At 45.6% G+C, this 27936-nt stretch overlaps 1 protein-coding gene across 2 annotated transcripts; it reads left to right on the forward strand.

The window, feature by feature from the left end:
* CDC23 (cell division cycle 23) lies at positions 1-26684 on the forward strand. 2 transcript variants are annotated; one of them, XM_073355029.1, is made up of 16 exons: positions 1-150; positions 402-474; positions 6464-6601; positions 6866-6908; positions 7799-7904; positions 10223-10355; positions 18110-18287; positions 18377-18474; positions 18752-18833; positions 19403-19556; positions 19771-19890; positions 20194-20269; positions 20726-20787; positions 21237-21315; positions 21413-21532; positions 22435-26684. In XM_073355029.1, the coding sequence occupies exons 1-16, from the start codon at positions 14-16 to the stop codon at positions 22603-22605; spliced, it is 1770 nt and encodes a 589-aa protein (XP_073211130.1). In that variant the 5' UTR covers positions 1-13; the 3' UTR covers positions 22606-26684. The 2 variants fall into 2 exon arrangements, with proteins under 2 accessions (XP_073211130.1, XP_073211131.1); XM_073355030.1 differs by lacking the exon at positions 402-474 and having other exon boundaries at positions 84-150.
* The last annotated feature ends 1252 nt before the right edge of the window (positions 26685-27936 follow it).

A 27936-nucleotide genomic window follows, 5' to 3' on the forward strand; every position in this document is an offset into this window, starting at 1 on the left:
GGTCGGAGAAAGTATGGGCAAGATGGCGGCTACTGCCGTTGTTCCCGGTTTGGGAAGCTGCGATTTCTCTGATTTGCGGGAGATCAAGAAGCAGCTTCTGAGCGTGGCGGAGCGGAGCCGCGAGCGTGGCCTGCAGCACAGCGGGAAATGGTGACGGGGGCGCGCGGCACAGCGGGAACCGGGGAGCCATGGGGAGGGTGTTGGTGTGCGTCTGCCCCGCTGCCAGTACCTCCTCCCCGGTGCTCGGGCATGCCAGGTGCCTGGGGTCCCTGCTGAGCCCTGCCCAGCTGCTTCTGGGGTGGGGGGCCGTGGGGCCTGGCGCCGTGCCTGCGTGAGGGCTGGGGATGTGTGCGCGCTGCGCTCTGCGGGGGGCTAATGTGTTTGAGGTCTCTTGGTTTCAGGGCCTCTGAGCTGGCGTTTGCCCTGGATCCTCTGCCTCTGAGCGAGCTGCCTGCGGCTCCTGCGCTCACAGAGGTAGGGATGCAAAGACGATGATAACAGCCAGCAATGAGCAGAAGGGGCTGTTTCTCTTTGATTTGGAATAGATTTAAGATCAATTGAGTAGAAGGGGCAGAAGGGGCTGTCTCTCTGTTCCCTTACACCCAAAATGTTTTGCCTTTAATATGGGGGGAGGGATAGCTCAGTGGTTTGAGCATTGGCCTGCTAAACCCAGGGTTGTGAGTTCAATCCTTGAGGGGGCCATTTAGGGATCTGGGGCAAAAATTGGGGATCAGTCCTGCTTTGAGCAGGGGGTTGGACTTGATGACCTCCTGAGGTCCCTTCTAACTACGATTCTACGTGAATGGTCCTGTGCGAGGAGATCTCAAGGGCTAGTAGCGCTTCTTGCTATGCTCCATTTGACAGTGGCAACTCCATTTTTATTACCGGTGCATTAGGACTGCTGTGTTGTTGCCCTTGCTGTATTACGACCAAGGGGGGAGACCATCTTATCACACTCTTGTTCCTTGACTTAGTCACAATGCTATCCAAGTTTGTAACATAGATAGTACGTTAGCTATGTTTCTGAACTACCATAAAACTCCGGACACAAGTTTAAAATTGTTGGTCTCGGGAATACGATTGAGGTCTTACCTGTGCTGCGGAATAGAATCATGTTATAACTAATTGAGGGCCGCTCCCTGTAGTGTAGAGGGCTTTGCATTGAGAGCCCTTTCTCAGATGGGTGTTAAACTTTCCAAAACAATTACTCTTTGAGCTCATATTTGGGAAAGCTTGTTCTCTGCCCAAAGGTGAATTTCTATTGGAAAATTAGCTTTCTCTTCAGCTCTTCTTTACGTATCTGTAAATATATATGAGAGATGATGGTGTCTTTCACTTCAAGAACATTTCAGGTGTTTTTATTTGTATTCGGCTAGCCAAAAACTCTTCAACATCACGTTCAACCCGAGCCTTTTCCTAGTCTTTACTGAGGAATATATTTTGCCAAGGCTGTAAAATAAAATATGAATGGTTGGAACTAGGACAGTTAGTTGATATCCTTGATGATCTAAAGTCACACTAAGGACAGTATCCAGATACATGTGGGAGATTTATTCTAATATGCAATCATTTGTACTTTATTCTTAGTTATTTTTAAACAAGAAAACTGTAAAAATGTGTATTAAAACAACCTTATAGAAGTGCATTCCACAAAATCAGAAATTTCAAATTTGAGTCCCATAACAACCATAACTCGCTCTCCATTTATGTGTACTTAATTTCAATGTATACTGTTACCTTAAGAGAATGCTTTAGTACAGCGGTTCTCAAACTGTGGGTTGGGAACCCACAGTTTTAATGGGGTTGCCAGGGCTGGTGTTAGACTTGCTGGGGCCCGGGGCCGAAGCTGAAGCCCAAGATCAGTTCTGGATGGCTGGGTTCTGGTTACAGGCCCCCTTGGGCTTCAGCTTTGGCCGGCTTGCCCACCCGGGGCAGTGGGGCTCCGGCTTTGGCCCCCCACTTGGGAGGGCTCAGGCTTCGGTACCCCCTCCTGGGGTCATGTAGTAATGTTTGTTGTCAGAAGGGGGTCACAGTGCAATAAAGTTTGAGGACTGCTGCTTTAGTGTGTGTGTGTGTGTGTGTGTGTACACACACAGAGTGGCTGAAAGTTGTTCTGGGAACCATAGCGTAAATTCCCAGAATTTTATGTCTTTCTTTTGTAACAATATATTAAGCCATACATCTAACAGTAGATTCATAGATTTCAAGGCCAGAAGGGACCATCATGATCATCTAGTCTGACCTCCTGCATGTTGCAGGCCATAGAGCCTTGCCCACTCACTTTTGTAATAGACCAATAACCTCTGGTTGAGTTAAACACTTCAAGTTACAGAGAATCCACCATTTACTAGAGCTCAGACCTCTGATTGACCCATGCCCCATGCTGCAGAGGAAGGTGAAAAAAACCCTAGGGTCTCTGCCAATCTGGCCTGAGCGAAAATTCCTTCCCATCCCCAAATATGACAGTCGATTGGACCCTGGGCATTCTGGCAAGACCCAACAGCTGGGAAAGAATTCTCTGTAGTAACAGCGAGTCCTCCCCATCTAGTGTCCCAGGCAAGACCCAACAGCTGGGAAAGAATTCTCTGTAGTAACAGAGAGTCCTCCCCATCTAGTGTCCCATTACTGTCCGTTGAAAATATTTGCAGCTATTAGTTGCAGAGCGGCTACGTGCCGTTGTAGGCAGTTCAGTATAGCATCCCCTCCACAAACTTATCAAGCTCAGTCTTGAAGCCAGTTAGGTTTTTTGCCCCACTGCTCTCATTGGAAGACTGTTTCAGAACTTCACTCCTCTGATGGTAAACTTCATCTAATTTCAAGCCTAAACTTCTTGATAGCCAGTTTATTTCCATTTGTTCTTGTGTCAACATTGATCCTTAATGTAACTTGTCTCCCTCCCTAGTATTTATCCCTCTGAGGTATTTATAGAGAGCAATCCTATCTCCCCATAGCCTTCTTTTGGTTAGGCTAATCAAGCCAAGCTCTACATAGATATTAAGATCAGAAAGGACCATTATGATCATCTAGTCTGATCTCCTGCACAATGCAGACCACAGAATCTCACCCACCCACTCCTGTGATAAATCTCTCACCTATGTCTGAGCTTATTGAAGTCCTCAAATCATGGTTTAAAGACTTCAAGGAGCAGAGAATCCTCCAGCAAGTGACCCATGCCCCATGCTACAGAGGAAGGTGAAAAACCTCCAGGGCCTCTTCCAATCTGCCCTGGAGGAAAATACCTTCCTGACCCCAAATACGGCGATCAGCTGAACCCTGAGCGTATGGGCAAGATTCACCAGCCGGATACCCAGGAAAGAATTCCCTGTAGTAACTCAGATCCCACCCCATCTAACATCCCATCACAGGCCATTGGGCCTATTTACCGTGAATATTTAAAGATCAATTAATTGCCAAAATCATGTTATCCCATCATACCATCTCCTCTATAAACTTATTGAGTTTAATCTTAAAGCCAGATAGGTCATTTGCCCCCATTGCTTCCCTTGGAAGGCTATTCCAAAATTTCACTCCTCTGATGGTTAGAAACCTTTGTCTAATTTCAAGTGTAAACTTCCCAATGGCTAGTTTATATCCATTTGTGCTTGTGTCCACATTGGTACTAAGCTTAAATAATTCCTCTCCCTCTCTGGTATTTATCCCTCTGATATATTTATAGAGAGCAATCATATCTCTCCTCAACCTTCTTTAGCTTAGGCTAAACAAGCCAAGCTCCTTGAGTCTCCTTTCATAAGACAGGTTTTCCATTCCTCGGATCATCCTAGTAGCCCTTCTCTGTACCTGTTCGAGTTTGAATTCATCCTTCTTAAACATGGGAGACCAGAACTGTACACAGTATTCCAGGTGAGGTCTCACCAGTGCCTTGTATAATGGTATTAAAACCTCCTTATCTCTACTGGAAATACCTCGCCTGATGCATCCCAAGACAGCATTAGCTTTTTTCATAGCCATATCACATTGGCAGCTCATAGCTTTCCTGTGATCAACCAATACTCCAAGGTCCTTCTCCTCCTCCGTTGCTTCTAACTGATGTGCCCCCAGCTTATAACTAAAATTCTTGTTATTAATCCCTAAATGCATGACCTTACACTTCTCACTATTAAATTTCATCCTTTTACTATTACTCCAGTTTACAAAGTCATCCAGATCTTCCTGTATGATATCCCGGTCTCTATCTAAATTGGCAGTACCTCCCAGCTTTGTATCATCTGCAAACTTTATTAGCACACTCCCACTTTTTGTGCCGAGGTCAGTAATAAAAAGATTAAATAAGATTGGTCCCAAAACTGATCCCTGAGGAACTCCACTAGTAACCTCCTTTCAGTATGACCTGCTGTAGTCTCCCTGTTAACCAGTTTCTTATCCACCTTTCAATTTTCATATTGATCCCCATCTTTTCCAATTTAACTAATAATTCCCCATGTGGCAACGTATCAAACGCCTTACTGAAATCGAGGTAAATTAGATCCACTGCGTTTCCTTTGTCTAAAAAATCTGTTACTTTCTCGAAGAAGGAGATCAGGTTGGTTTGGCACGATCTACCTTTCGTAAAACCATGTTGTATTTTGTCCCATTTACCTCAATGTCCTTAACTACTTTCTCCTTCAAAATTTTTTCCAAGACTTTGCATACTACAGATGTCAAACTAACAGGCCTGTAGTTACCCGGATCACTTTTTTTTTTTTTTTTTCCTTTCTTAAAAATAGGAACTATATTAGCAATTCTCCAGTCATACGGTACAACCCCTGAGTTTACAGATGCATTAAAAATTCTTGTTAATGGGCTTGCAATTTCATTTGTCAAATCCTTTAATATTCTTGGATGAAGATTATCTGGGCCCCCCGATTTAGTCCCATTAAGCTGTTTGAGTTTCGCTTCTACCTCTCTGAGTCTCCTCGCATAAAGTAGATTTTCTATTCCTCCGCTCATCCTAGTAGCCCTTCGTTGTACCAGTTCCAGTTTGAATTCCTCTCTCTTAAATGTGGGAGACCAGAATTGCACGTGGTATTACAGATGAGATCTCACCAATGCCCTGTATAATGGCACGAACAGTTCCCTGTCTCTCCTGGAAATACCTCACTGGATGCATTCTAAGATTGCATTAGCCTTTTTCATGGCTGCATCATGTTGACTCATAGTAATCCTGTGATCCACCAATACACCCAAGTCTCTCTACTCCTCTGTTGCTTCCAACTGGTAAGTCCCCAGTTTACAGCAAAAATTCTTGTTTTTAGTCTCTAAGTGCATGACTTTGCACTATTAAATTTCATCTTATATCTATTACTCCATTTTTCAAGGTCGTCCAAATGCGAACAAAACCTGTTAACACAGCATTAAGGCAGCAAAGTTAAAATCATAAAAACAAGAATGTAGTTATTGCTGTAACCTATCAGTGATGCATCTAGTACATTGTCCTGTTTTCTACAGGGATCAAAGGAAGCTATAATCTCTGTAAAGCTGTGGAATACCTGATTACAGGGGAAATTTCTTCCTAATCCTACCTATCCCTGTCATATCTCTTCTCTGAACGGTTCTAATCTTAATTTCTGACATGGAAGTCTTCTGGTCTCTGTTAACTTTCCTAGCCTGTCTCTAGACCGCTTCTGTTTCTTTTGTATCTTTTTTTTTAGTATGGAGTGATCAGAACTGAACAGTTTTCCAAGTGAGGGCATACCACTGATTTATAAAATGACATAGTAAATCACATTATGCAGACTGAACGTGGAAATCATGGTTATTAATATTATTCACAACTTTTCCCACTCTTTTAAAAACCAAAATCAGTATAAGCCAAGAAGAAAAAATTCCTAATGTGAAACTTGTAGACTATTGTTAACCAGCATTTTCAGTGGCTCAAGACCATTCTGCAAGAAACAAATTGTGTACAGGCCTCCACCATTTTGTAGGGAGAGTGGGGCAATAATTGGGCAATGATTAAAGATGTGCTTCTGCAAAAGATAATCTGGTTTCTGACTACACCAATTTAGTTTATAATTGATGCGTTATAAGGCTCTATGGAGGCAGTATAATGAAGGAGATTTTTAGAGTTCTCTGGCTTTAAATTTAAATTTGCAGTCTGAAATCCTCAGTTAAATTACTTGCTTTCCCCTGTCTCTCCCTTCCCCCCCACCTAAAGTTATACTCTGTATTCATTCGTGCTCGGCATTCAGCTAACTCATCTATTCTTGTGGTTGATCACTTAATATTTTATTTTCTGGATTTCACTGTTTGATACATTGTTTCAAACTAAGATTTAAATGATTACATTAAAGAACTGGGTGGTTGGGATGAAATGAGGGGTTGGGGAGAATGTCTGAAAGTATTCAATTTTTATTTGGTGTGGCAGAGAGAATTAAATCTGAGCTTCCAGAGCAGTGTATTCCTTTTTTCCTTCCTAACCATTCGTCACCATGAGACGACTTCCAATGAACTCTCTCCTCTTTAGGAGGATGCTCGTGATTTGGATGCTTACACATTAGCTAAGTCTTATTTCGATCTGAAGGAGTATGACAGGGCCGCATACTTTCTGCGGGGATGCAAGAGCCAGAAGGCCTACTTCTTGTACATGTACTCCAGATACCTGGTAAGATAATGAGGAAAGCTATCCTTTAATATTGAATTTGCCCCTTCTGTCTTCCCACAGAGCCTTGCGGGTTATAGTCTTCCACTTATTCTCTTTCCAGCAACAATCTAGAAAGCCAGGTTAATCCCTTGTTTCTTTGCTAAACCTAATGTAATTTTTTGTTGGTGCTGTTGGGAGCTAGACTCGGATGCTGTTCGCAGAATTATACTGCAATCTGTGGAATAATGTATTGTAAAACTAGGTTTTTTTCTTCTCTTTTTACAGTCAGGAGAAAAGAAGAAAGATGATGAAACAGTGGATAGTCTGGGTAAGGATCTGCTTTTTCACCTGGAACAGAGAACCCAAGCTAATGAAAACAGAACTGCCAACATCTCTTATGTAAACCATATTTGCTTTCTGTCCTGAGAGACACTGGTTGGGCAGTGTAGCTCTGTCTGCTGGGCCTATACATGGTCTCGTATTCCTAAAGGCGTTTGCCACAGATTCTCAATGGCTGACCCATTCCTAAAGAAAGTAGGTCACCCTTAAAGAAGGGGGGGGGGGTTGGATGTCTTTCTAAGAGATATGGTCTAGGAATTATTTTGGGGAAGTTCTACAGCCTGTGTGGCAGAGGAGATCTGGCCTTAGAAGCGACCAGGCCTACACACCTGTGACTGAAAAGGGTTAGAGGTCACAATGGACAAGCAACTGCGATACTGTAGCAAAAAGAGCTAATGTGTTCCTTGGATGTATATACGGGAGGGGATGTATAAACAGGGGGAGGTGACTTTTACCTCCTGTGTACAGTACTGGTCAGATCAGTACTGCAATACTATGTTCAATCCTGGTGTCAACATTTTAAAATCAGTTTAGTTTACCAAAAACATTGAGGTGACTTGATTAGTATATAAGTACCATTATTTTTAACAGTGAAGGTGATTATAGGAACAAACTACCAAAGGATGTGGTGGATTCTCTATTACTTGGATGTCTTTAAATCAAGACTGCATGTCTTTCTAAAAGATGCTTTGATTCCACCAGAAGTTATGGACTTGATACAGCAATTACTAGGTGAAATTCTGTGGCCTGTTGTGCATGAGATTAGATTAGGTGATTGCAATGGTACTTTTCTGGTCTTCAAAAGTCTGATTCTCTAAACTAGTGAAGCCACAAGCCAGTGAAGGATCCTGAAAGTCAGTTGTGTACTTCTTTTTGCAGGCCCCTTGGAGAAAGGACAGGTGAAGAATGAAGCACTAAGAGAGCTAAGGGTGGAGCTTAGCAAAAAACACAAAGCACAGGAGCTGGATGGTTTTGGCCTTTATCTGTAAGTGTCTGTCTGGGAGTTTTCATATGAACCCTTCCCTGAGGAGGTGGGATGGGGATGCAGTAACCTCTGGAGCACTCTGTTCTTCCTCTTCCCTTTTCCTCAGGGAGAAGTAGTATCTTTTTGGAGAATTAGCAAACATCTTGTTTAGTGGCTGGTAAGATTGCAGCAGGACATGCCTTATCCACATTAAAAGGAAAGACTAATGTATTCCTATCCATCATTGCCTAAGATTTTGTATTAGAGTGCAAGTTTGAAGTTGTGATTCATAATGCTTTTTGATATCTGGAGATGGAAGTGAGTGTCTTACTCTGTGTGTGGATGTGTTCTTGACAGCATTGTATACTCCTTTCCATCTTCATACTGAGAAGTCTTTTCCCTTAACTTATTTCCACTCTCTTAAGGTTTGGGGCCAATAGTATGTCCTGATGCAAAAGTAAATGCCACTAAATTTAGGGGGCTTTTTGTCTGTTAATTTCTTAGCTGTGTGTATGTGGTGTTTTGTGTGTGTTTGTTTGTTTGTTTGTTTGTTTGTTTTTAAATATATATATATATATCTCACACATACACACAGCTTTGCTGTACCTCAGTTCATGGCTCTCTAGATTCAGAGAGAAGGGAAACTGCCCCTGCTGGGGAATATGGGGGAAACTGCACTACTTTGTACATTTTATCCCTGTTTAAAAATTGCTGTAACAGGGTGGACTGATTTAAATTACAATTGAAATCACAATTGAAATCACCAAATGGAAAGCCTTGATTTAAATTGATGATATAAATTAATGCTTCCATTTGTACATCTTATTTTCTAAATAAGATGTGTTCTCATTGGTTGATATAACCATTAAAACATGTAGGTTTACAACTAAATAGAGACTTTACACTAACTTTGGTATATCTCTTTGCTACCAGGGAAGGTATACTAAAACTATATACACTTAAGCAATTATATAGCTTAATATTTTCAGGTTCTTATTAATTAACTTTGTTTTTAATATGATAAAAAATGGTGAATGACACATTGCTTATTTACTAGATAATTAACTTTTTGCTCATGATTTGTGCCAAGCTGCATGAGGATAGTAACTGGACTTTAATTAAACACACAAAATATAATGTAAAATATATTTTTATTAAACAAAGCAAGACCATAATACTGTGCATGACCTATTGTACCATATTTATAAAGCTTGACCTCAAAAGTTAGATGGTTTTCCCCAAATTCTTCCTTTATTTAGAAAAACAGCCTTTAACTCAAAGATTTTTGGGGTTCATGGATTCAGCATATTTATTTTATTTAAATCTTTTAAGAGATTATAATAAATTAAGGCCTTAACATATTTTGTATTAAATTCAGATTTCATTTTTAAAACCTTGATTTTAAAAAGAATTTACTATAAATAAAATGAAAAAATATGATTTGAATAAAATTCCATTTTAATTTTTTTAAACAAGTCGATTTTTAACCATACAGTACTGTAAGTACAGCAAGAGTAACCCTCTGTGTTAGTAATGAAGACATAACTTGTTGGCCGAAGGGAGCCTCTGAAGGAGTGTGTGGAAACACTCTGTACCCTCTCATGAACTCCTGGAAGCAGGTGGGCCAGGAGCAGTTGTTAGTCTTGTTAGAGACCCCGGTTGTGGGCCTGCAATGACCTTGCATAAGCTCTCTGCTAAGTTATTTTTAAAAATGTGGTGTGTTCAGAAACTCTTCCCTGGGTTTTAGGTTGGGGTTTATGGCCTTATTCAATGATAAGGTTAGCTAATTGCATGAGAATTCAACCAGTTAGGAGGCATGGGATTTGAACTCCTGGCCTCCTATTTCACAGCTCTCTGCTAAAATTTTATGAAAGTTTCTATAGACAAACATTACCTATGTATAACTGGTATTAAAGGAATCAACATGGGAGAAGTAACCATGTGGCCAAAAGACAGGTTCCGGCATAAAATAGGTATTTTGCAAAATGGGGGACAAAGAAAAGTGAGATTGATCAAAAATTGCCAGAAGGGTGACTTTTTAATGCTTGTCTCTGTACCATTTTGAAACCACTATGAAAAATTCAAATAGGGCTCAAAGTTTATATTCTGTGGCTTGGTTTTTTGCTATTTCAATTTGATTTTTACAGAATAAAGAAGTAAGAGGCTCCTGTTAAACTGAACTCTAGTGCTTTTGCTCACCATAAGGGGGAATTTGTCACTGGGGAATTTGATTTTTCCTTTCTTGTAGCCCTGTCACTTGTTTGAGGTTATGACTAGATGGGTACAGCTAGTAGAGGTGGGTGATGCAAAGAGTTATACTGGTATCTTTCTCTGCTCAGGTATGGCGTTGTGCTGCGGAAGCTGGACCTGGTGAAAGAGGCCATTGATGTGTTTGTTGAAGCTGCCCATGTTTTGCCTTTGCACTGGGGAGCCTGGTTGGAGCTCTGTAATCTGATCACAGACAAAGAGATGGTAAAATTTAGCTTTATTCCATCAACCATTGTCTTATACCACAAAACTAATATCCTGGAATTGGCATTGCACTTGGTTTTGTTCTTAGTTCAGAAGCTCATCAGATAGGCAAGGGACCCTTTACATTGTTTATCTTCTTGAAACTGCTGCTATGCTGCACCTATTTACTGCCATGTAGTCTGGAATGCTTTACTGCAGGCAGGATCTGGTACAGATTTTTCTTATCTTTGACTTTTCCATCTGAGTCCAACCCCCTATGTAAGTGAAGGCAACACTTAGAAACAAAAGATAACAAGAAATGGAAAAGTAGACAGCAGTCAATATAAATTAGAAGTTATTCATAGAATCATAGAATCATAGAATATCAGGGTTGGAAGGGACCCCAGAAGGTCATCTAGTCCAACCCCCTGCTCAAAGCAGGACCAATTCCCAGTTAAATCATCCCAGCCAGGGCTTTGTCAAGCCTGACCTTAAAAACCTCTAAGGAAGGAGATTCTACCACCTCCCTAGGTAACTCATTCCAGTGTTTCACCACCCTCTTAGTGAAAAAGTTTTTCCTAATATCCAATCTAAACCTCCCCCACTGCAACTTGAGACCATTACTCCTCGTTCTGTCATCTGCTACCATTGAGAACAGTCTAGAGCCATCCTCTTTGGAACCCCCTTTCAGGTAGTTGAAAGCAGCTATCAAATCCCCCCTCATTCTTCTCTTCTGCAGGCTAAACAATCCCAGCTCCCTCAGCCTCTCCTCATAACTCATGTGTTCCAGTCCCCTAATCATTTTCGTTGCCCTTCGCTGGACTCTCTCCAATTTATCCACATCCTTCTTGAAGTGTGGGGCCCAAAACTGGACACAGTACTCCAGATGAGGCCTCACCAATGTCGAATAGAGGGGAATGATCACGTCCCTCGATCTGCTCGCTATGCCCCTACTTATACATCCCAAAATGCCATTGGCCTTCTTGGCAACAAGGGCACACTGCTGACTCATATCCAGCTTCTCGTCCACTGTCACCCCTAGGTCCTTTTCCGCAGAACTGCTGCCTAGCCATTCGGTCCCTAGTCTGTAGCTGTGCATTGGGTTCTTCCGCATGCATTGGGTTCTACACTTATTGAAGTGTAGAAAGTTGATAAGGGAAGCTAATAACTTCAGGGCAAAATCTCTGGCTATCATGGCCAAGGACATCAAGAAGTTTTTTAAGTACATCAGGAATGAAAGAAATCCTAACTCTGTCTAGGCCCATTACTAGATGCCAATGGTAAAATTGTTAGTGAAAAGGCAGAAGTGCTCAATACGTTTTCTGTTCTGTTGCTGGAAAAAAGCAGAATTATTTCATATTGCATGAGGATGAACTACTTTCCAGTCCATTAATGACTAAGGATGATGCTAAACAGCATCTGCCAGGGGTGAATATTTTTAAATCAGCAGGCCTGGATAACTTGGACTCAGGAGTCCTACAAAAATGTCTGAGGTGTTCTCTGGCCTGTTAATGTTAATTTTTGATAAATCTTGGCATAGGGGGAAGTTTCTGAAGACTGGAAGAATGCTAATGTTGTGCCAATATTCAAAAAGTACCTGTCTGTCTGACTTGGATAGTAATAGGCCAGTTGATCTGACAAAATAATGGAAAATCTGATTCAGTATGTTGATTGGGTTTTATTATTATGGAAAATCTCTTGTCAAACAAACCTGATTTCATTTTCTGAAGTGATGATAAATTTGGCTGATGAAGGTAACTGCATAGATGTAACTTATTGTTAGCTCTCTGTATTGCTGCAGTGCCTTGGAGCCAGTGCTTAATTTGTAATGAAACAGGTTCCTGGGCTCAAGCAGTGATTTACTTCATAACTGATGTGGCAAGCCCAGAGATACCAGGGCTATGAACTGTCAAGCTGAGGGGTGCTGGGGCTCAGCCCTGGCACAAATGAAGCACTGCTCAGAGCCCTAGTCATGGACCAGAGCCCCATTGTGCTACATGCTCTACAAACGGAACAAAGAGGTGGTATCATACTTACAGTTCTATAAGGTGTCTGACATTAGATCACATTCTGATATTAAAAAAAGAGCACCGTACAATTTCAGTAAAGCCCATCTCAACTGGATTAAGAACTGGCGAACTGGGGAGTCTTCATCAAAGGGGAGTCTTCATCAAATAGAGATGTTTCTGATGTGGTTTCACAGGGAATCGTATGAGGCCTGATACTATTCAACATTTTCATCAGTAATTTGGAAATCTGCGGATGACACACAGATTGATGGAATGGTAAATAAGGAAAGGGCAGTCTTGTTTGTAGAGCAATCTGGATCTCTTGGTAAAATGGACCCATTCAAACAAAATGCATTTTAATAAAGTCAAATATAAGGTCCTATATCTAGCAACAATGAATGCAGGTTATTCCTGTAGAATGGGGGACTGTATCCTGGACACCTCTGACTCTGAAAAGATTTTAAGCGTCATAGTGGACTGTGATGGGGGCCATGTTGTTGGGCCGGGGATGAGTGGAGTAACAACAGGATGTGATTGCTGGGTTCGAAGGCCCAGAGACAGGTTCCCTAGTTGTATCTTTGCTGCTGGGTCTGTTGCTCTTTCATTAAATTCCCATGAACAAATCCTCCGAGCCTCCTAAGGCGCTCCCGCAGTTGCAATAAATATGGAACTGACCCCATAAGCCAAGGCTCTTGTTCCTCCCAGGTCTCTTTGAGGAGGTCCAAGATCCCCCTGGGTTGCCTCCCATACAACAGTTCAAACAGGAAGAGCCCTGTGGATGCTTGGGGTACCTCCAGCACTGTGAACAGCAAGGCGGGTAACAGTTCATCCCAATGTCTTGGGTCATCCTCAGCGAATTTGCAGAGCATTGAACCTGTTGAACCTCTCAACAAGGCCATCCATTTGGGAGTGGTAGACAGAAGTATTCAGGGCCTGGATGTTTAGTAGCTTGCACAGTTCCTCCATTTGTCGGGACAAAAAGTTGGCTCCCAGGTCAGTCGATATCTCTTTTGGTATCCCGACCTGGCCGAACATTTCCAAGAGTTCTTTTGCTCAGAAGAGGTCCCCATCAGCCATTCATGCTCTGCCTCCTCCAGCTTCTCTCCTCCCATGGGACGCTGTCAGGACCTTGTAAAGGATCAGGGAGTTCCTCCTCTCGTCCTTCCTCTTCCCTTTGGTTCTGGAGCTCCCTCGCTCGTGATCTTGGGTTCGTTTCCACTGGCAGCCACTGCCCCTACTTTTGTATAACCTCCCTGAACCACCACCATTCATGACCTAGGACCACGAGATAAGCTAGCTTTTTGGCCAGGCCAACCTGGCAGGTCTCCTCGTGACAGCCCACCTCGGCTTTACCTTAGTGGTGGGGGTACGGCTGTACATACCTGTGGATGCTCTGGAGGTATATAGGGGCCTCTGTCTGATCCATTGACTTCATTAGATCGGCCCACACGAGTGTCTGGCTGCACCCTGAGTTGACAAGACCTGTTACGTGGGTGCCATTGACCCGCACAGGGACTATCAATTTGGGTGAGTCTTTCTTCCAGGCCCGAGTGCCTGCTATCCAGACCTGGCTATAGTTGCAGCCATAAAAGGGCAGTCATGTCTGAAGGATTCACCAAGGAAAGGTCATGCCTGACTAATCTAATCACCTTCTATGATGAGATTACTGGTTCTGTGGATGAAGGGAAAGCAGTGGATGTATTGTTTCTTGACTTTAGCAAAGCTTTTGACATGGTCTCCCACAGTATTCTTGTCAGCAAGTTAAAGTAGTATGGGCTGGATGAATGCACTATAAGGTGGGTAGAAAGTTGGCTAGATTGTCGGGCTCAACGGGTAGTGATCAATGGCTCCATGTCTAGTTGGCAGCCGGTGTCAAGTGGAGTGCCCCAGGGGTCGGTCCTGGGGCCGGTTTTGTTCAATATCTTCATAAATGATCTGGAGGATGGTGTGGTTTGCACTCTCAGCAAATTTGCGGATGATACTAAACTGGGAGGAGTGGTAGATACGCTGGAGGGCAGGGATAGGATACAGAGGGCCCTAGACAAATTGGAGGATTGGGCCAAAAGAAATCTGATGAGATTCAATAAGGATAAGTGCAGGGTCCTGCACTTAGGACGGAAGAACCCAATGCACCGGTACAGACTAGGGACCGAATGGCTAGGCAGCAGTTCTGCAGAAAAGGACCTAGGGGTGACAGTGGACGAGAAGCTGGATATGAGTCAGCAGTGTGCCCTTGTTGCCAAGAAGGCCAATGGCATTTTGGGATGTATAAGTAGGGGCATAGCGAGCAGATTGAGGGATGTGATCGTCCCCCTCTATTCGACATTGGTGAGGCCTCATCTGGAGTACTGTGTCCAGTTTTGGGCCCCACACTACAAGAAAGATGTGGATAAATTGGAGAGAGTCCAGCAAAGGGCAACAAAAATGATTAGGGGACTGGAACACATGACTTATGAGGAGAGGCTGAGGGAACTGGGATTGTTTAGTCTGCAGAAGAGAAGAATGAGGGGGGATTTGATAACTGCTTTCAACTACCTGAGAGGTGGTTCCAGAGAGGATGGTTCTAGACTATCCTCAGTGGTAGAAGAGGACAGGACAAGGAGTAATGGTCTCAAGTTGCAGTGGGGGAGGTTTAGATTGGATATTAGGAAAAACTTTTTCACTAGGAGGGTGGTGAAACACTGGAATGCGTTACCTAGGGAGGTGGTAGAATCTCCTTCCTTAGAAGTTTTTAAGGTCAGGCTTGACAAAGCCCTGGCTGGGGTGATTTAATTGGGGATTGGTCCTTCTTTGAGCAGGGAGTTGGACTAGATGACCTCCTGAGGTCCCTTCCAACCCTGATATTCCATGATTCTGTGATTCTAAGTGCCCCTCCTGGCCACATTCATAACATCGATCCTTCAGTATCTCCATCGTGGAGTTCTGTGGTGCTCATCTGGGCCCACCAGATGGGGCCTCTTCCCCTTGGGGTCTCATGCTGGGTTTTGCTTAATTCCCAGGTAGGAGGTTACCCTTCATGGCCCAGGCCTACTCCGGGGTCCCATTTCTTTGAATTTGAGCTGTCTCTCATCTGTGTCCTCCTGTGGCCTCCAGGGCTCCCTGGTTTAGGAGATGGAAGTAGGGGGCCTTCTGCTGCTAAGTAATCCTCCATCAAGGACACTGCCTCTGCGAGAGTCGTCAGCTGATGTCGGTGTACTCACTCCTTCTCCCCAGGGGGGAAGATCTGAGTAAACTGCTCAAGGACTATGGCCTCTGCTGCTTGAGGCCCAGTCAACTTCTCAGGTTCTGAAGACCTCCAGCAATAATCCCAGAGCCTCTGAGCCATTGCCTGGGGTCGTGCTCCAAAGGGATATCTCTCCTGTTGAAACCCCTGACGGAACATTTCGGGGTTCACCCCTGTGTGGTCTAAGATGGCGGCCTTTACTTTGGCATAATTGAGAGCTTCTGTAGGGTCTAGACTCCAATAGGCAGTCTGTGCAGGTCCAGTTAACGGTGGGGCACTGGGGTAGCCCAGTGCTCTGAGGCCAATGGGCCACAGTGGCAACCTGCTCAGATGTGACCAAGAAGGCCTCCGGGTCGTATCCGAGCCCCATCTTGGCCAGCCTCACTGGTAACCCAGTCAGAGTGCTCCCCGAACCCTGGCTCACCCCGGCAGGTCTGGGTGGTCCCCCTCGGTTACAGGAGTGCCTCCATTTGCTGAACTACACGCTCTTGCTGAGATTGGTGCTGTGCTGCTGGCTCCTTAGTCAACTGTTGCTGTTGCTCTTAGTGCTGGGCCATTTGTTCTTGTTGTTGGGCGGCCATTTGCTGTCGCAGCTGGGCTGCTTGTTGTTGTTGGGTAGCCTGCTGCTGCTGGCTTTCCAGTATCCATTTTAATATCTTGTCAGTATCCATAGTGGCTGTGGGGTTTTCTCACTCAGCTCTCCTCATATTAGTCTTCTTAGCAGGACCCAACCGCTGCCCGCATTCTCCAGCATGTGTGATGGGGGGGCCCTGTTGTTGAGCTGGGCCACCCCTGTTGGCCCAGAGCGGGGTTTGTACATCCTGCCACCTAGTTGTCAGGATTCCCTGTTAGATCAGGTAACTGCAGTACAGTGGGCTCCGAACGCCTGGTGGGGCTGAGCAAACAGTCAGTAGCCCCCGAGTCTTTGGGCTGGAGTCGACAAGAACAGTTGGAGTTCTGGCCATCTGGGTAGGATGGAACAATGGTCAGCCTGCAGCCCCCAGGCAGGGCTGGGCAAACAATTAATCTGTAGCCCTTAAGCTTCCTGTCTGGGGCAGACAGTAGCAATTAGGGAATCAGCCTCTGGGGCAGGGCAGAACAGCAATCCGTCTATAGCCCCTGGTGGGTCAGAACAGACATTCTATGGTCCCTGAGTCCCGGGCTGGGACTGAGAGCAAACAGCAGCCACACCTAGTGATCTGTGTGGTGTGGTAGGGGAACCCGGCCTCTCCCTCTCCACCAGGTTCCGACCCAGGGCCCTATAAAGCCAGGGACTTCCCCTGCTGAGGGTTTAGGTATCTGCTTCCTTTGCATCCCCTGGATCACTTCCTACCACAATTTGCATCCCAGGCATCTCCTCAGCTGGTGGCAGCTTGGCATCCTTGTCAGTCTCTGCAGTCGGCGAGTTGCCCATAGCGTAGTCCGGGTCCACAGGCTCTGCTGCTTGGAGAGTCACGGGCCCTTTGGAGAAGCCTGCAGTACACATCTTTCCTCCTCTGCAGCCAGCCCCGACTGAGCAGGGCTGCCTCCTTTTATCTGGCTCTTCCACCTGGAGCATGTGCAGCAGGGCGCGGCCTCCTGGGCCCACAGTGATTGGTCCATCCCTGTTGGCCCAGTGCGGGGTTGGTACACCCCCTCACATGGACCAGCAACTGAACATCAGCTCCCAGGACAATGGTATGGCAAAAAGGACTTTAATGTGATACTTGGCTGTGTAAACAAGGGAGTAGTGAGATGATTTTACCTCTGGATATGGCATTGCTGAGACTGATATGGGAATACTGTGTATGATTGTTTGTTTATTTATTTATTTTATTTTTTAGTGGCCATATTTTAAAGAGTATTGAAAAAATTGAGCGGTCCAGAGAGGAGCCACAAAAATCTGGTAGATCAAGAGATGACTTGATTATCGTGTACAAATATCTTACTGGGGAGAGAATGCCAGGTGCTAAAAGGCCTTTTAATCTAGTGGAGATGGTCATAACAAGAAACAATCCTTGGAAGTTAGTCAGACAAATTCAAATTAGAAATAAGGCATACATTTTTAGCAGTGAGGATGATTTAAAAATAGGAACAAATTGCCAAGGAAGCTGTGGATTCTCCATCTCTTGAAATCTTCAGATCAATGGTGGATGTCTTTCTGGAAGATATGTTTTAGCCAAGTAAGTTATTGGGCTCAGCGCAGGAATAACTGGATGACATTTTATGGCTTGTGTTTTATATAGGACGTTGGGCTAGGGTCCCTTCTGGCTTTAAAAAAAAAAAGTCTATTAATCTGTGGTCAGGATTGAATTCCTTTTATAAAATGTCTGATATTAAGTTGATAGAATCCTTTAGTTCACGCTTTTGTTTCTTGGTCTTTGCACCGCTGGGTGGAGTTACTGTCTAAGGAGAAGGCTTTGTTGCAGGAGGAGGGAAGTGTTGCCCTTTGTCCTCTAAAGATCCAGCCACTGGGTGAAGAGAGAGCTGATGGTTTTCCCTTTTCTGCAGGAGGCATTGAGGTGATGTGGATTGTCCTCTGAATGTGTATTTTTGTTTGCCAGCTGAAGTGCCTGTCCTTGCCAGACACCTGGATGAAGGAGTTCTTCCTGGCGCACATTTACACAGAGCTGCAGCTGATAGAAGAGGCTCTGCAGAAGTACCAGAGTCTCATTGATGCAGGATTCTCCAAGAGCACCTACATCATTTCCCAGATCGCAGTTGCCTACCACAATATCAGAGGTCAGTGAACTCAGCTAAGGGGAGTGCTTCCTGCTACAAACTTCATTAATCAGCAGCACTCACTGATGTTTGCCTTCCTCTGTCTGCAGATATAGACAAAGCTCTCTCTATCTTCAATGAACTAAGAAAACAAGACCCATACAGGATAGAAAACATGGACACCTTCTCCAACCTGCTGTATGTCCGGGTGAGCACCCCTTCCTTTCACCCACAATCCTCTGCAGTAAATTACACCAGCTCACACAGCAAGCATTTTATGGCTTTTTAGCAGAATACCTGAGTTAAGTCTGTCCAATCATATGAATGCTAACAAGTCTCTCTGGACATAAACTTGCATCTGTCTTCTTTCCCCTTCTTCCCCATGGACTGGTATGCTAGGTATGCATTTCTAATCTCCCTACCACCTCTTCCCTCTGAAGTAGTGTCACACTTGTCCCCACAGCAATCTCCTTCTTTTCTACCAGAGCATGAAGCCTGAGCTGAGCTACCTGGCTCACAATCTGTGTGAGATTGACAAGTATCGTGTGGAGACCTGCTGTGTGATAGGTGAGAGGCAGCTCTTCTACTAGTTTGCCACCCAGGCTTCAGGGAGTGGGTAGGCGGCTTATTGATCCCTCTCCACAGGAATTGTTAGCAGGTCTGTTGAGGCTAGGCTGGCTGAAGCAGATCTCAGTCATGGTAAAACAGCAGATGAAATGATATAGCAGCAAAAGAAGTCAATGCAGCGTTGGCAGTGCACAGAGTTGATGATGCCGGCCTTTGGTAAGGGCGTGGTGGGTTCTCTATGCAGCTCTGAGATACTGGAATACTGTTGTTTGGTTCTGGGGACTTAGTACCCAAATAGATAAGTGGAATTTATTAGTTTGTAGGATAGTTTTCCAGGGTCAGGGGTGGGAGCTTCATTGGTTTGCACAAATGAAATGGATTGGACAAGAGCATTGGAGACCAAACTGAGGTCAGACTGGGGCTTGGAGTTATGCAATGAACTGGATCTGACGTAATAGGTTTGTCCCTTCTCTAATTTATATGAAAAAATAATAGATGCCGCAGCTTGTATGTTTCCTAATCCCCTGCTGCTTTTTCCTGTTTACCTTATTCCTCTGACCTTCCTCTAGGAAATTACTATAGTCTACGCTCTCAGCATGAAAAAGCAGCACTCTATTTCCAGAGAGCCTTGAAACTGAATCCTCGGTATCTTGGAGCCTGGACCCTCATGGGACATGAGTACATGGAAATGAAGAACACATCTGCAGCTATCCAGGCTTATAGGTGTGTGTGTGTGCGCAGGAACTATGCAAGGCAGAGAATGGCCTTTGGGTGTGCACGAAGTAGTGACAGATTTGGGTGGAAGGGGAGGAGTGTCTTTTGTGGCCTTTTAGGAGCTCTCTTTTGTTCGTCCATATTCCTAACCCTGTGAACTCTGACTTGCTTTGGATCCCGCCTGTTTCGGAACACTTACACCACTTTCTCTTTTCTTTGGCAGACATGCAATAGAGGTGAACAAGAGGGACTACAGAGCCTGGTATGGACTGGGGCAAACCTATGAGATCCTCAAGATGCCATTTTACTGTCTGTATTACTACCGACGGGCCCACCAGCTGAGGTAAAGCTGGGAACGCAGCCATAACTGTTGGCAGTTCAGAATGAACGCTATAAGCTGAGGTGCAGGAGATATCAATTACTTAGTGTATACAGTCTCATTGAAGTGATTACATTCTGTAGAGATTCTATTCAGTCTCTTTAGAGGCATCAATAAAGGTTTAGTACTCCATGTATCATCAGGGTATAGAAGAGTGTGGTTAGATAGTGTGTTTAGGGCTGGATTTCAGTGGTAGGGTCCATCATTCAGTTAGCTTGAGACAATACCATGTTCTGAGGTAGCTTGACTGTCTGTTATTTCTCACAGGCCCAATGATTCCCGTATGCTGGTTGCTCTGGGAGAGTGTTATGAGAAACTCAATCAGCTGGTGGAAGCCAAAAAGGTAACTGAGGGCTCAGATGTGCTGTGGGGCAGGCTGGGCATCCAGGTGGCTGCCAGGGAAGCAGACAGAGTCACAAGTCTTGTTAGTTCTTCAGATCGTCCTGAGCTGTCTTCCTCTGAACACCTAAGAAGTAATGGATGTGGGATAGTGCTCAGAATGGCTATTCAGTCCTGACCTTGATCCCAGGGTGGGAGTGGGGAGCTGTGTGCAGTCTGGGCCTAATCTTAGCAGGTTCCTGTTATAATTGTGACTTCAGGGGAAGTTCTTCACTAACCAGCTGCCGTGAGCAGTTGGTGAATTTGTCTGCTGCGGCCTTCCAGAAAACCAGCCCTCTTCATGCATCTCTGCTTGAGGGCATTGCAGTGACTGGGTCTGTATGTGATCAGCTTGAACCCACTGCAGGCTAGAGAAGACATTTTGCTGAGGTGCTTATGTGACCTTTTCCCTCCTTGGCAGTGTTATTGGAGAGCTTATGCTGTGGGAGATGTGGAGAAAATGGCATTGGTGAAACTAGCCAAGTGAGTATGGCTCAGCATTTATTCTCAGTGTTCTTTGAAAAGCGCTTTGAGATCTGTAAGGTTAGGTATTTAGATGTGCTATTAGTGGTATCCCTAGGTCTATGGAAAGTGCAATTCCTATCCTAATGTCCTGCCCTAGCTCTGAAAAAGAGCCTCTGTTTGCATGTGTTGTCAGCTGGAGAACCTAGAAATCCATAGTAACATTGGCAGGCAATATTAGCAACTAGTTGCTATCCTGGTGGGTGGTCTGTTACCCTGTCCCTCAGGCATAGGGTGTTGTCTGTCTGCTTCTAGGGGACTGGGCCTGGCTGCAGCTAGTAAAGCACGGTCCAGAACTTGCTCTTATTTGGGAGAGGCCCTTTCTAAAGGCCTGTCCAGGACAGACAGAAATTCTTGCTGTTGGGTCTCTTCCATGCTATGTTTTTGACCCCTTTTCTCTCCTTTCCCAGGCTGCATGAACAGCTGAATGAATCAGAACAGGCTGCTCAGTGCTACATCAAATACATCCAGGATATCTATTCCTGTGGGGTGAGTCAATGGTAGGGGGACAGGAAGGAGAAGTGAGGGAGAATGATGTAGAACTACCTTCCAAACCAGCTCTTGCTGTTTCTTTACTGTGCTGTAGGAGATAGTGGAGCACCTGGAGGTGAGCACTGCCTTCCGCTACCTAGCCCAATATTACTTCAAGTGTAAACTCTGGGATGAAGCCTCTGCCTGTGCTCAGAAATGCTGTGCATTCAATGATGTGAGTAGCCACTGTCCCTTTCTTACGGGGATTCTTACCTTGATCTCTTCTGGGAGTCAGAGCAGTCCTTCTGTTGAAGGAGCATGGGCTGCATCCACTTGGAGTGGACGATCTTCAGCTATGTGAGAAGACCCCCCCCAGTGCTGCTGCTTACCTATTTCCTGCTGTTGCTTCTTAGTAACTAGTTGAAGATCTGGGGCTAAGGGTTGCACTGGCTTGGCATTCAGTAGTACAAAAATAACTTGTAGTGGTCTGCAGATCTCTAGCAGGAAACCCTGCTATCTTTCTGCAGGAACTAATGGACTTACTGTACAGTGTGCTCCTGGAATCCCCTGTGTTTCTTCCACATTGACAGTGCAAAGAATACAGAAGTACTTGGTATCCTGGCATGTGTGGAATCTGAGATTCTCTCAGGCCCTAGTTGGGTGCTCTGCATTTCCATGTCAACACAGGAGGGGATGTTGTGGCCATCACCAGCATAAAACTTGCCCCTTCTCCCAAGCAAAGCTGTCTAGAACTTGAGAAGACCAGAGCCCGAGTCCCTTAAAGTCTTTGCTATTGCCAGTCTATTTTGTGGAAGGTGCCTAGATGTTATGGTGAGGTGGCAGTATAGACACGCAAGATAATCAGGTGTGCAAAGCAAGTAACCTACATATCAAAGGATTGGGAAGAGGATATTCGGGGGGGGGAGGGGTGGTTTTATCTTAAACCTTGCTGTTAATAGCTGTAAAACCAACATCTTTACTATGTGATATTGTATCTTGCAATCCCAGTGAGAGCCAAACTAGTAGTGTTGCATGATTGTTCACTTTTTTGCTGAATTTGACTTAGAAGCTTCTTTGCCCCAACCTACATTCAAGTGTGGAATTGACCTACTAATGCAGTATTCTGACTCCCTTCAGACAAGAGAAGAAGGGAAGGCCCTGCTGAGACAGATTTTACAACTACGCAACCAAGGGGAAACCTCCTCTACAGAGCTCTCTGCTCCCTTCTTCCTCCCTGCATCGCTGTCATCCAACAACACTCCCACACGGAGAGTATCCCCACTCAACCTGTCTTCAGTTACACCATGAATTGTGCTGATACCCCTCTGGGCCACCGTAGGGCAAGTGGGGACTTGAACCCATCCTCCAGAAACAACCACCTCACTCCTGTGAAGCTTCGGTCTGGTACTGCCTTCTGTTGGAGGCAGAAATCCTGAGAACCCATAGCTGAAGCTAGCTGTTGTGTCAGTGCAGGCAAAGATCATTGTGGAACCAATGTGAAGTGCCTATGCTGAGATGTCAGAAACCACTATGCTTCTCACTGTCACGCTCCAAGTGTGTGAGAAGCAGCTGCTCCCTAGATGAGGGGGTTTTGTCTGCCTGAGGTGAAACATGTTTAAACTTGTTGTCTCTGCTCTGTTACCCCTGAACTTCACTGAACTTCTTTCAAGGGCCTCACAGTGGGACTGCTACTGCCTACTGCAAGAATTGTCCCCTGCTGGCTTCTCTGTGGACTTTTTTCTGCAGCTGCACCCAAGCAAGCACAGTAAGAGGGACATTTCAGCTTCACTGCTGCCGTGAAAGGGAAACAGCATTTGGGGATTGAGAGGTGTCCATCTTAAGTGGCCTCCCCAGAAACTGGTTGCTGTTAGGTCTGTGGCTCAGATAAATGTCTTGGCTTTGCTGGTGAGTGACAAAGCAGCTAGTGGGAATAACCTCATTAAATGTCAGTGGGCATGTTACTGTCCCTGGGCATTGTCATGGCACGAATTTCCTTCCCATTATAACAAACGCAATTGAACTAAATGCAGAAAAGATCCAATGTTCCATAAGTTCATTAAGGGGAAGGGAGGGGGAAAGGTGGCTAGTAGCTACCTCGCTCCGATTTGAGTAGCCCTGTTCAGTGTCCTGTGTGGCAGTCAGAGTCCTTCAAACTAATGCAGCATCTTGGTTGGACTTGAACTGCCTGGGACAGAAGTGGTGGTTAGACGGGCCTGGAACAGAGTCAGTTTGACCACTGACCTGCAGTCTGACTTCAGCCAAGTCACTCAGTTGCTGTTCAGTTTCATTCTCTAAACTGAGTATATGGAGCTATTTCTACAGGTGCTTGGTTTGCTGAATGGTTGGAGTTTCTATGCACATCCCAGAAGATAGAGGTTCGAGAAAGGCAGAGTATCTTCACTTGCATCCTATCTTGGCATTCTGTTGGACAGAGCCTGGGGAAGATTGTTAGAAGAGAAACAAACCTGTTTTTATGTGAGCCTCTTGCTCATGGTCTGGAGCTGTAAAGAACAGTTGCCCTACAGTAACTTTGGTTCTTCTGCACATTGTCCATGCAGATCCCACTCTTGGTGCACATGTGCCCCATGCTCATGAGAACAGTTCTTTTGGCTAGCGGTATCCGTTGGGGTTGTTCTCTGCATGAGCTTGTGCCCCCCCAATCTAAGGGCATTAAGGGCGGAACTGCTCCAACTGCCTCAGTTCCTTGATCATTATGGAATCTCAGAGGAGTAGGACTTTGAAATTGTGGGGAAGGAGGGCAGGCTCTAGAAGCCAAGTGGACAACACATCATGAACCACAGTTACTGTAGGGTAAGGAATTGTTCTTCTTTGGGTGATTGTCCACACAGATTCTACACTTGGTGACCACTTAGGGGTGAGTCTGAGGACTCAGAGTCCTACTTGAATAGAGATTGCAGGATAGCCCTTCCAAAATGAGCATCCAATCTGTAGGAAGGAACAGTCAATGGTAAATATATAGCTCATCTCCACATTGCTGCTCTGTATATGTCAGTTATGGAAGTATTCACCAAGCAGGCAGCAAAGGCTGCCTGAGCCCTAAAGCAGGGGTGGGCAAACTATGGCCCGTAGGCCAGATGCAGCCCGCGAGCTGTTTTAAGCTGGCCTGTGAGTTGCACCACGTGGCTTGGCCCTGCTCCAGCTGGGGCGCTGGGTCGGGGGCCGCAGCAGCTCAGCCCCACTCTGGCCAGGGCGCAGGGTTGGGGGCTGCAAAATGCAGCTCCCGGAAGCCATGGCATGGCCCCCTCCGGCTCCTACAGGCTCCAATGGGAGCTGCAAGGGCGCTGCCTGTGGATGGGGCAGCGTGCAGAGGTGCCTGGCTGCGCCTCCACGTAGGAGCCGGAGAAGGGATATGCCATTGCTTCCGGGAGCCACTTGAGGTAAGTGCTGCTCAGAGCCTCTCCCCATGCCCCAACTCCCTGCCCTAGCCCTGATCCCTCTCCTGCCCTGCAAACCCCTCAGTCCTAGCACAGAGCACCCTCCTACACCCCAAACTCATCTCCAGCCCCACCCCAGACCCTGCACTCCCTCTCGCACCCCAACCCCAATTCTATGAACATTCATGGCCTGCCATGCAATTTCTATTCCCCGATGTGGCCCTCCGGCCAAAAGGTTTGCCCACTCCTGCCCTAGAGGAATGTGTTCTAAAATGGCCTAGGGCACCTTTCATAGCTAAATCATAACGTGTTCTTATGCAACCAGACACTCTTTTGGATACCTGTGACAACATAGAATGATATAGGTTGCCCTGGGCATGTTATGAATGATCTTCTGTCTAGACAGAATGCTTTCACTGTATTGAATGTGTGAAACTACTTTTCACCTGGGATAGAGTGAGGTTTAGGAAAGCAAACAGGAGGTGAATGGGCTGGTTTATCTGGAACTCTGAAATAACCTTCAACAGGAACTTTGGGTGAGGTCTAAGAGTAACTCTGTCCTTTTGAAACGCCATATCAGGGGGATCTGGCATAAGGGCCTGAATCTCCCCTACCCTCCTAACTGATGTACTTGTAGTACACCACTGTGGAACCTAAAACTGGGGCTTAGGCACCTAACTTCTTTTGTGCATCCAGGCCTAAGAGTTTGCACTGACACATAGTAAAGGGAGTAAGCTCAGAAGCGGGGACCCATCAACTCTCTTGGTACTGAGTTCCCAGAAAGGATCATGGGGCCTCAAACTGGGGGGAAAACATGCGAGAGTCAGTCAGGAATTTTCCCACTGTAGGGAGGGGAAAATGTAGTGTGGCCCTGGGTAGGAGGGTGACTTGCCTAATACTGCTGCTAGGTGGATTCTTATTAAAGCTAATGGAAATTCCCCATTGCTTCAGGATTACCAACTAGTGGAGTAGTGATGCATGTGTTGCTGTCAGGGGAGAAAGCTGGTGCTGAAATGCCAGATAGCAAACATTTCATGTAGTTCTGCCAGTCCTTCTGGCTGAAGGTTTCCTGCTCTGGAGCAGAATGTTCTGAACGTTAGCCCAATAATATCATTTGGTGAACACCATCTCACTGCCACATATAAAGATTCTTCAAATGCTTCCTCATGTCGATTCCATTCTAGGTATATACACACCCACGTGCACAGTTGTAGGAGACTTTGGCCTTAGCGGTATCCGCAGGGTTGGCTATGGTGCCACGCTCATGCGTTGATATATTAGGCACTGTCAATCCTACACCCTTTCTTACTCCCCGTGACAGTTAGTTGGTTGGAATGCCTTGTCTTGCAGATCACAAGAACATAAGCAGTTCTTTACAGCCTTTATCTTCTTTGTATATAGTTTGTAGGTACTCAACCATTAAGTGTTAGGTTAGTTAGTACAGTAAAAGCTTTGTTATCTGGCATGTTGGGGAGATGCCGGTTAGTCAAAAATTCCAGCTAACTAAGAGTTATAATTACCAATGGATTTCCAATTTTCAAAGAATTAGAATAAAATAAAGTGAATAAACATTCCTGTTCTCACAGTTTTCAAGATGTGTATAAACATCTATTTTCTGTTTTAATGACATAACTCTTATGCTTTTTGCTGGTATTTTTGATGCCATAAGGGTAGGATGGCATTGATATTTTATGATAAACATAGGATAATACACCGCATAATAAACCAACTGATCACAAGGGCAGATACAAACAGAAAGAACAGCATTCAGCTCTTCTCTACTAACTCGAGTGTTGTCTGACTGCTCTCAGAAATACTTGGGTCCTGAATAGTTTCAGCGTCGATTCCGGTTAGCTTTGGCATCAGTCCCTGTAATTAGTTTGAAGTTTTATATTGGGAGATATCAGAAATGCCGGTTTCTACAGCTTTCCGGTTGGTAAAGTGCCAGATAACACAGCTTTTACTGGTTTCAGAGTAGCAGCCATGTTAGTCTGTATTTGCAAAAAGAAAAGGAGTACTTGTGGCGCCTTAGAAACTAACATTTATTTGAGCATAAGCTTTCGTGTAGCTCACGAAAGCTTATGCTCAAATAAATTTGTTAGTCTCTAAGGTGCCACAAGTACTCCTTTTCTTCTTACAGCTTTTACTGTAGTTACTCCTGACTGGGCCTTTGTCCCAAAATAGGGCATGCCCCGCTCTCCTAGCTTCAAACCATGGTAGACAAGCAGCAAGCCTATCAGTGACACCTTGCTTGAAGTGTTTGGGGGAATCCCATAGAAAAGACAGTTGTCACATCTGTAAAACCTTTTGACCTAGAACCCAAAAGGAGCAGGATATTAACTTGAGGGCCCTCCTCATGGAGGCTGCGCTTTGTCCTGTGTCGGAGCCCTCCCATTCAGACCCCACACAGAGCAATTTGGATTCCATGTGGAGCGCACCGCCAGCACCGAGCTCTGCCTACCATCATTCCCCCTCACCGGTGCCTAAAAAGTGGCAGAAGAGAAGGAGCCCCCCCAGCATGGAAGGAAATGGGGCTTTGGGCAAAGGTCAAACGTCAGGACATGTGCCTACCTGGGGGCTTCACGGGTACCACGGCGGTCGGACACCCCAGCCCAACCAGGGATCTGACTGTGGGGAGCAGCAGTGGATCCCAGTATCTCCCAGGGCACTCATTGCTTGAGGCAGCCCTGGCGGCTAAAGAACAAGTAGGCCGACTGGCACCGCCAGGCGCCACACCAGGCTGCAGGCTCAGCTAAGACCCCAACATCTAAGGGCAAGCTAATCATGGGACCACCCTCAGTCACTGGACTGCAGGCACAGATCTCCACGACCTTCAACCCGGGCACTGTATCCTAGGTCTCTGACTAGAAAGCCCAGGTCTTTGTTGTGCTCTCCACCTACAAGACGTGGAACAGCAGAGCTGAGGCGCCAGTCCCCATACTACCAGTACTGGTGAGCTTCCTGTCAGAGATCGCCATGGCCAGGTCACGTTCACCCAGACAGTCTCCCAGATGTTGGTCCCTGCCCAGGCGGGGCCGCTCTTGTCATGGCACCAATCCCTTTCCACTGGTGCCGTTTGTCAGGCAGGCACCATTCCTCGCCCTCACCTTGCCAGTCGCTGACCAGAGTCAGCAGACTCAGGCCTTGACAGCTTCACCCTGGTTGCTGGAAGGGCAGTGGTCTGAGTCAGACCAGGAGTTCAGACCGTCGCCAAGACGAGGTGATTCGCAGCCGACTCATGAGA

The sequence above is a fragment of the Lepidochelys kempii genome, chromosome 8, assembly GCF_965140285.1.
Source record: "Lepidochelys kempii isolate rLepKem1 chromosome 8, rLepKem1.hap1, whole genome shotgun sequence".
NCBI lineage: Eukaryota > Metazoa > Chordata > Testudines > Cheloniidae > Lepidochelys > Lepidochelys kempii.

What these genes read in the sequence shown, in the direction of transcription:
- CDC23 (XM_073355029.1), top strand. Translation starts at nt 14, where the DNA reads ATGGGCAAGATGGCGGCTACTGCCGTTGTTCCCGGTTTGGGAAGCTGC. An exon ending in TGAAACAGTGGATAGTCTGG is followed by an intron (nt 6,909 to 7,798) that starts GTAAGGATCTGC and finishes TTCTTTTTGCAG; the next exon opens with GCCCCTTGGAGAAAGGACAG. An exon ending in GATGGTTTTGGCCTTTATCT is followed by an intron (nt 7,905 to 10,222) that starts GTAAGTGTCTGT and finishes TTCTCTGCTCAG; the next exon opens with GTATGGCGTTGTGCTGCGGA.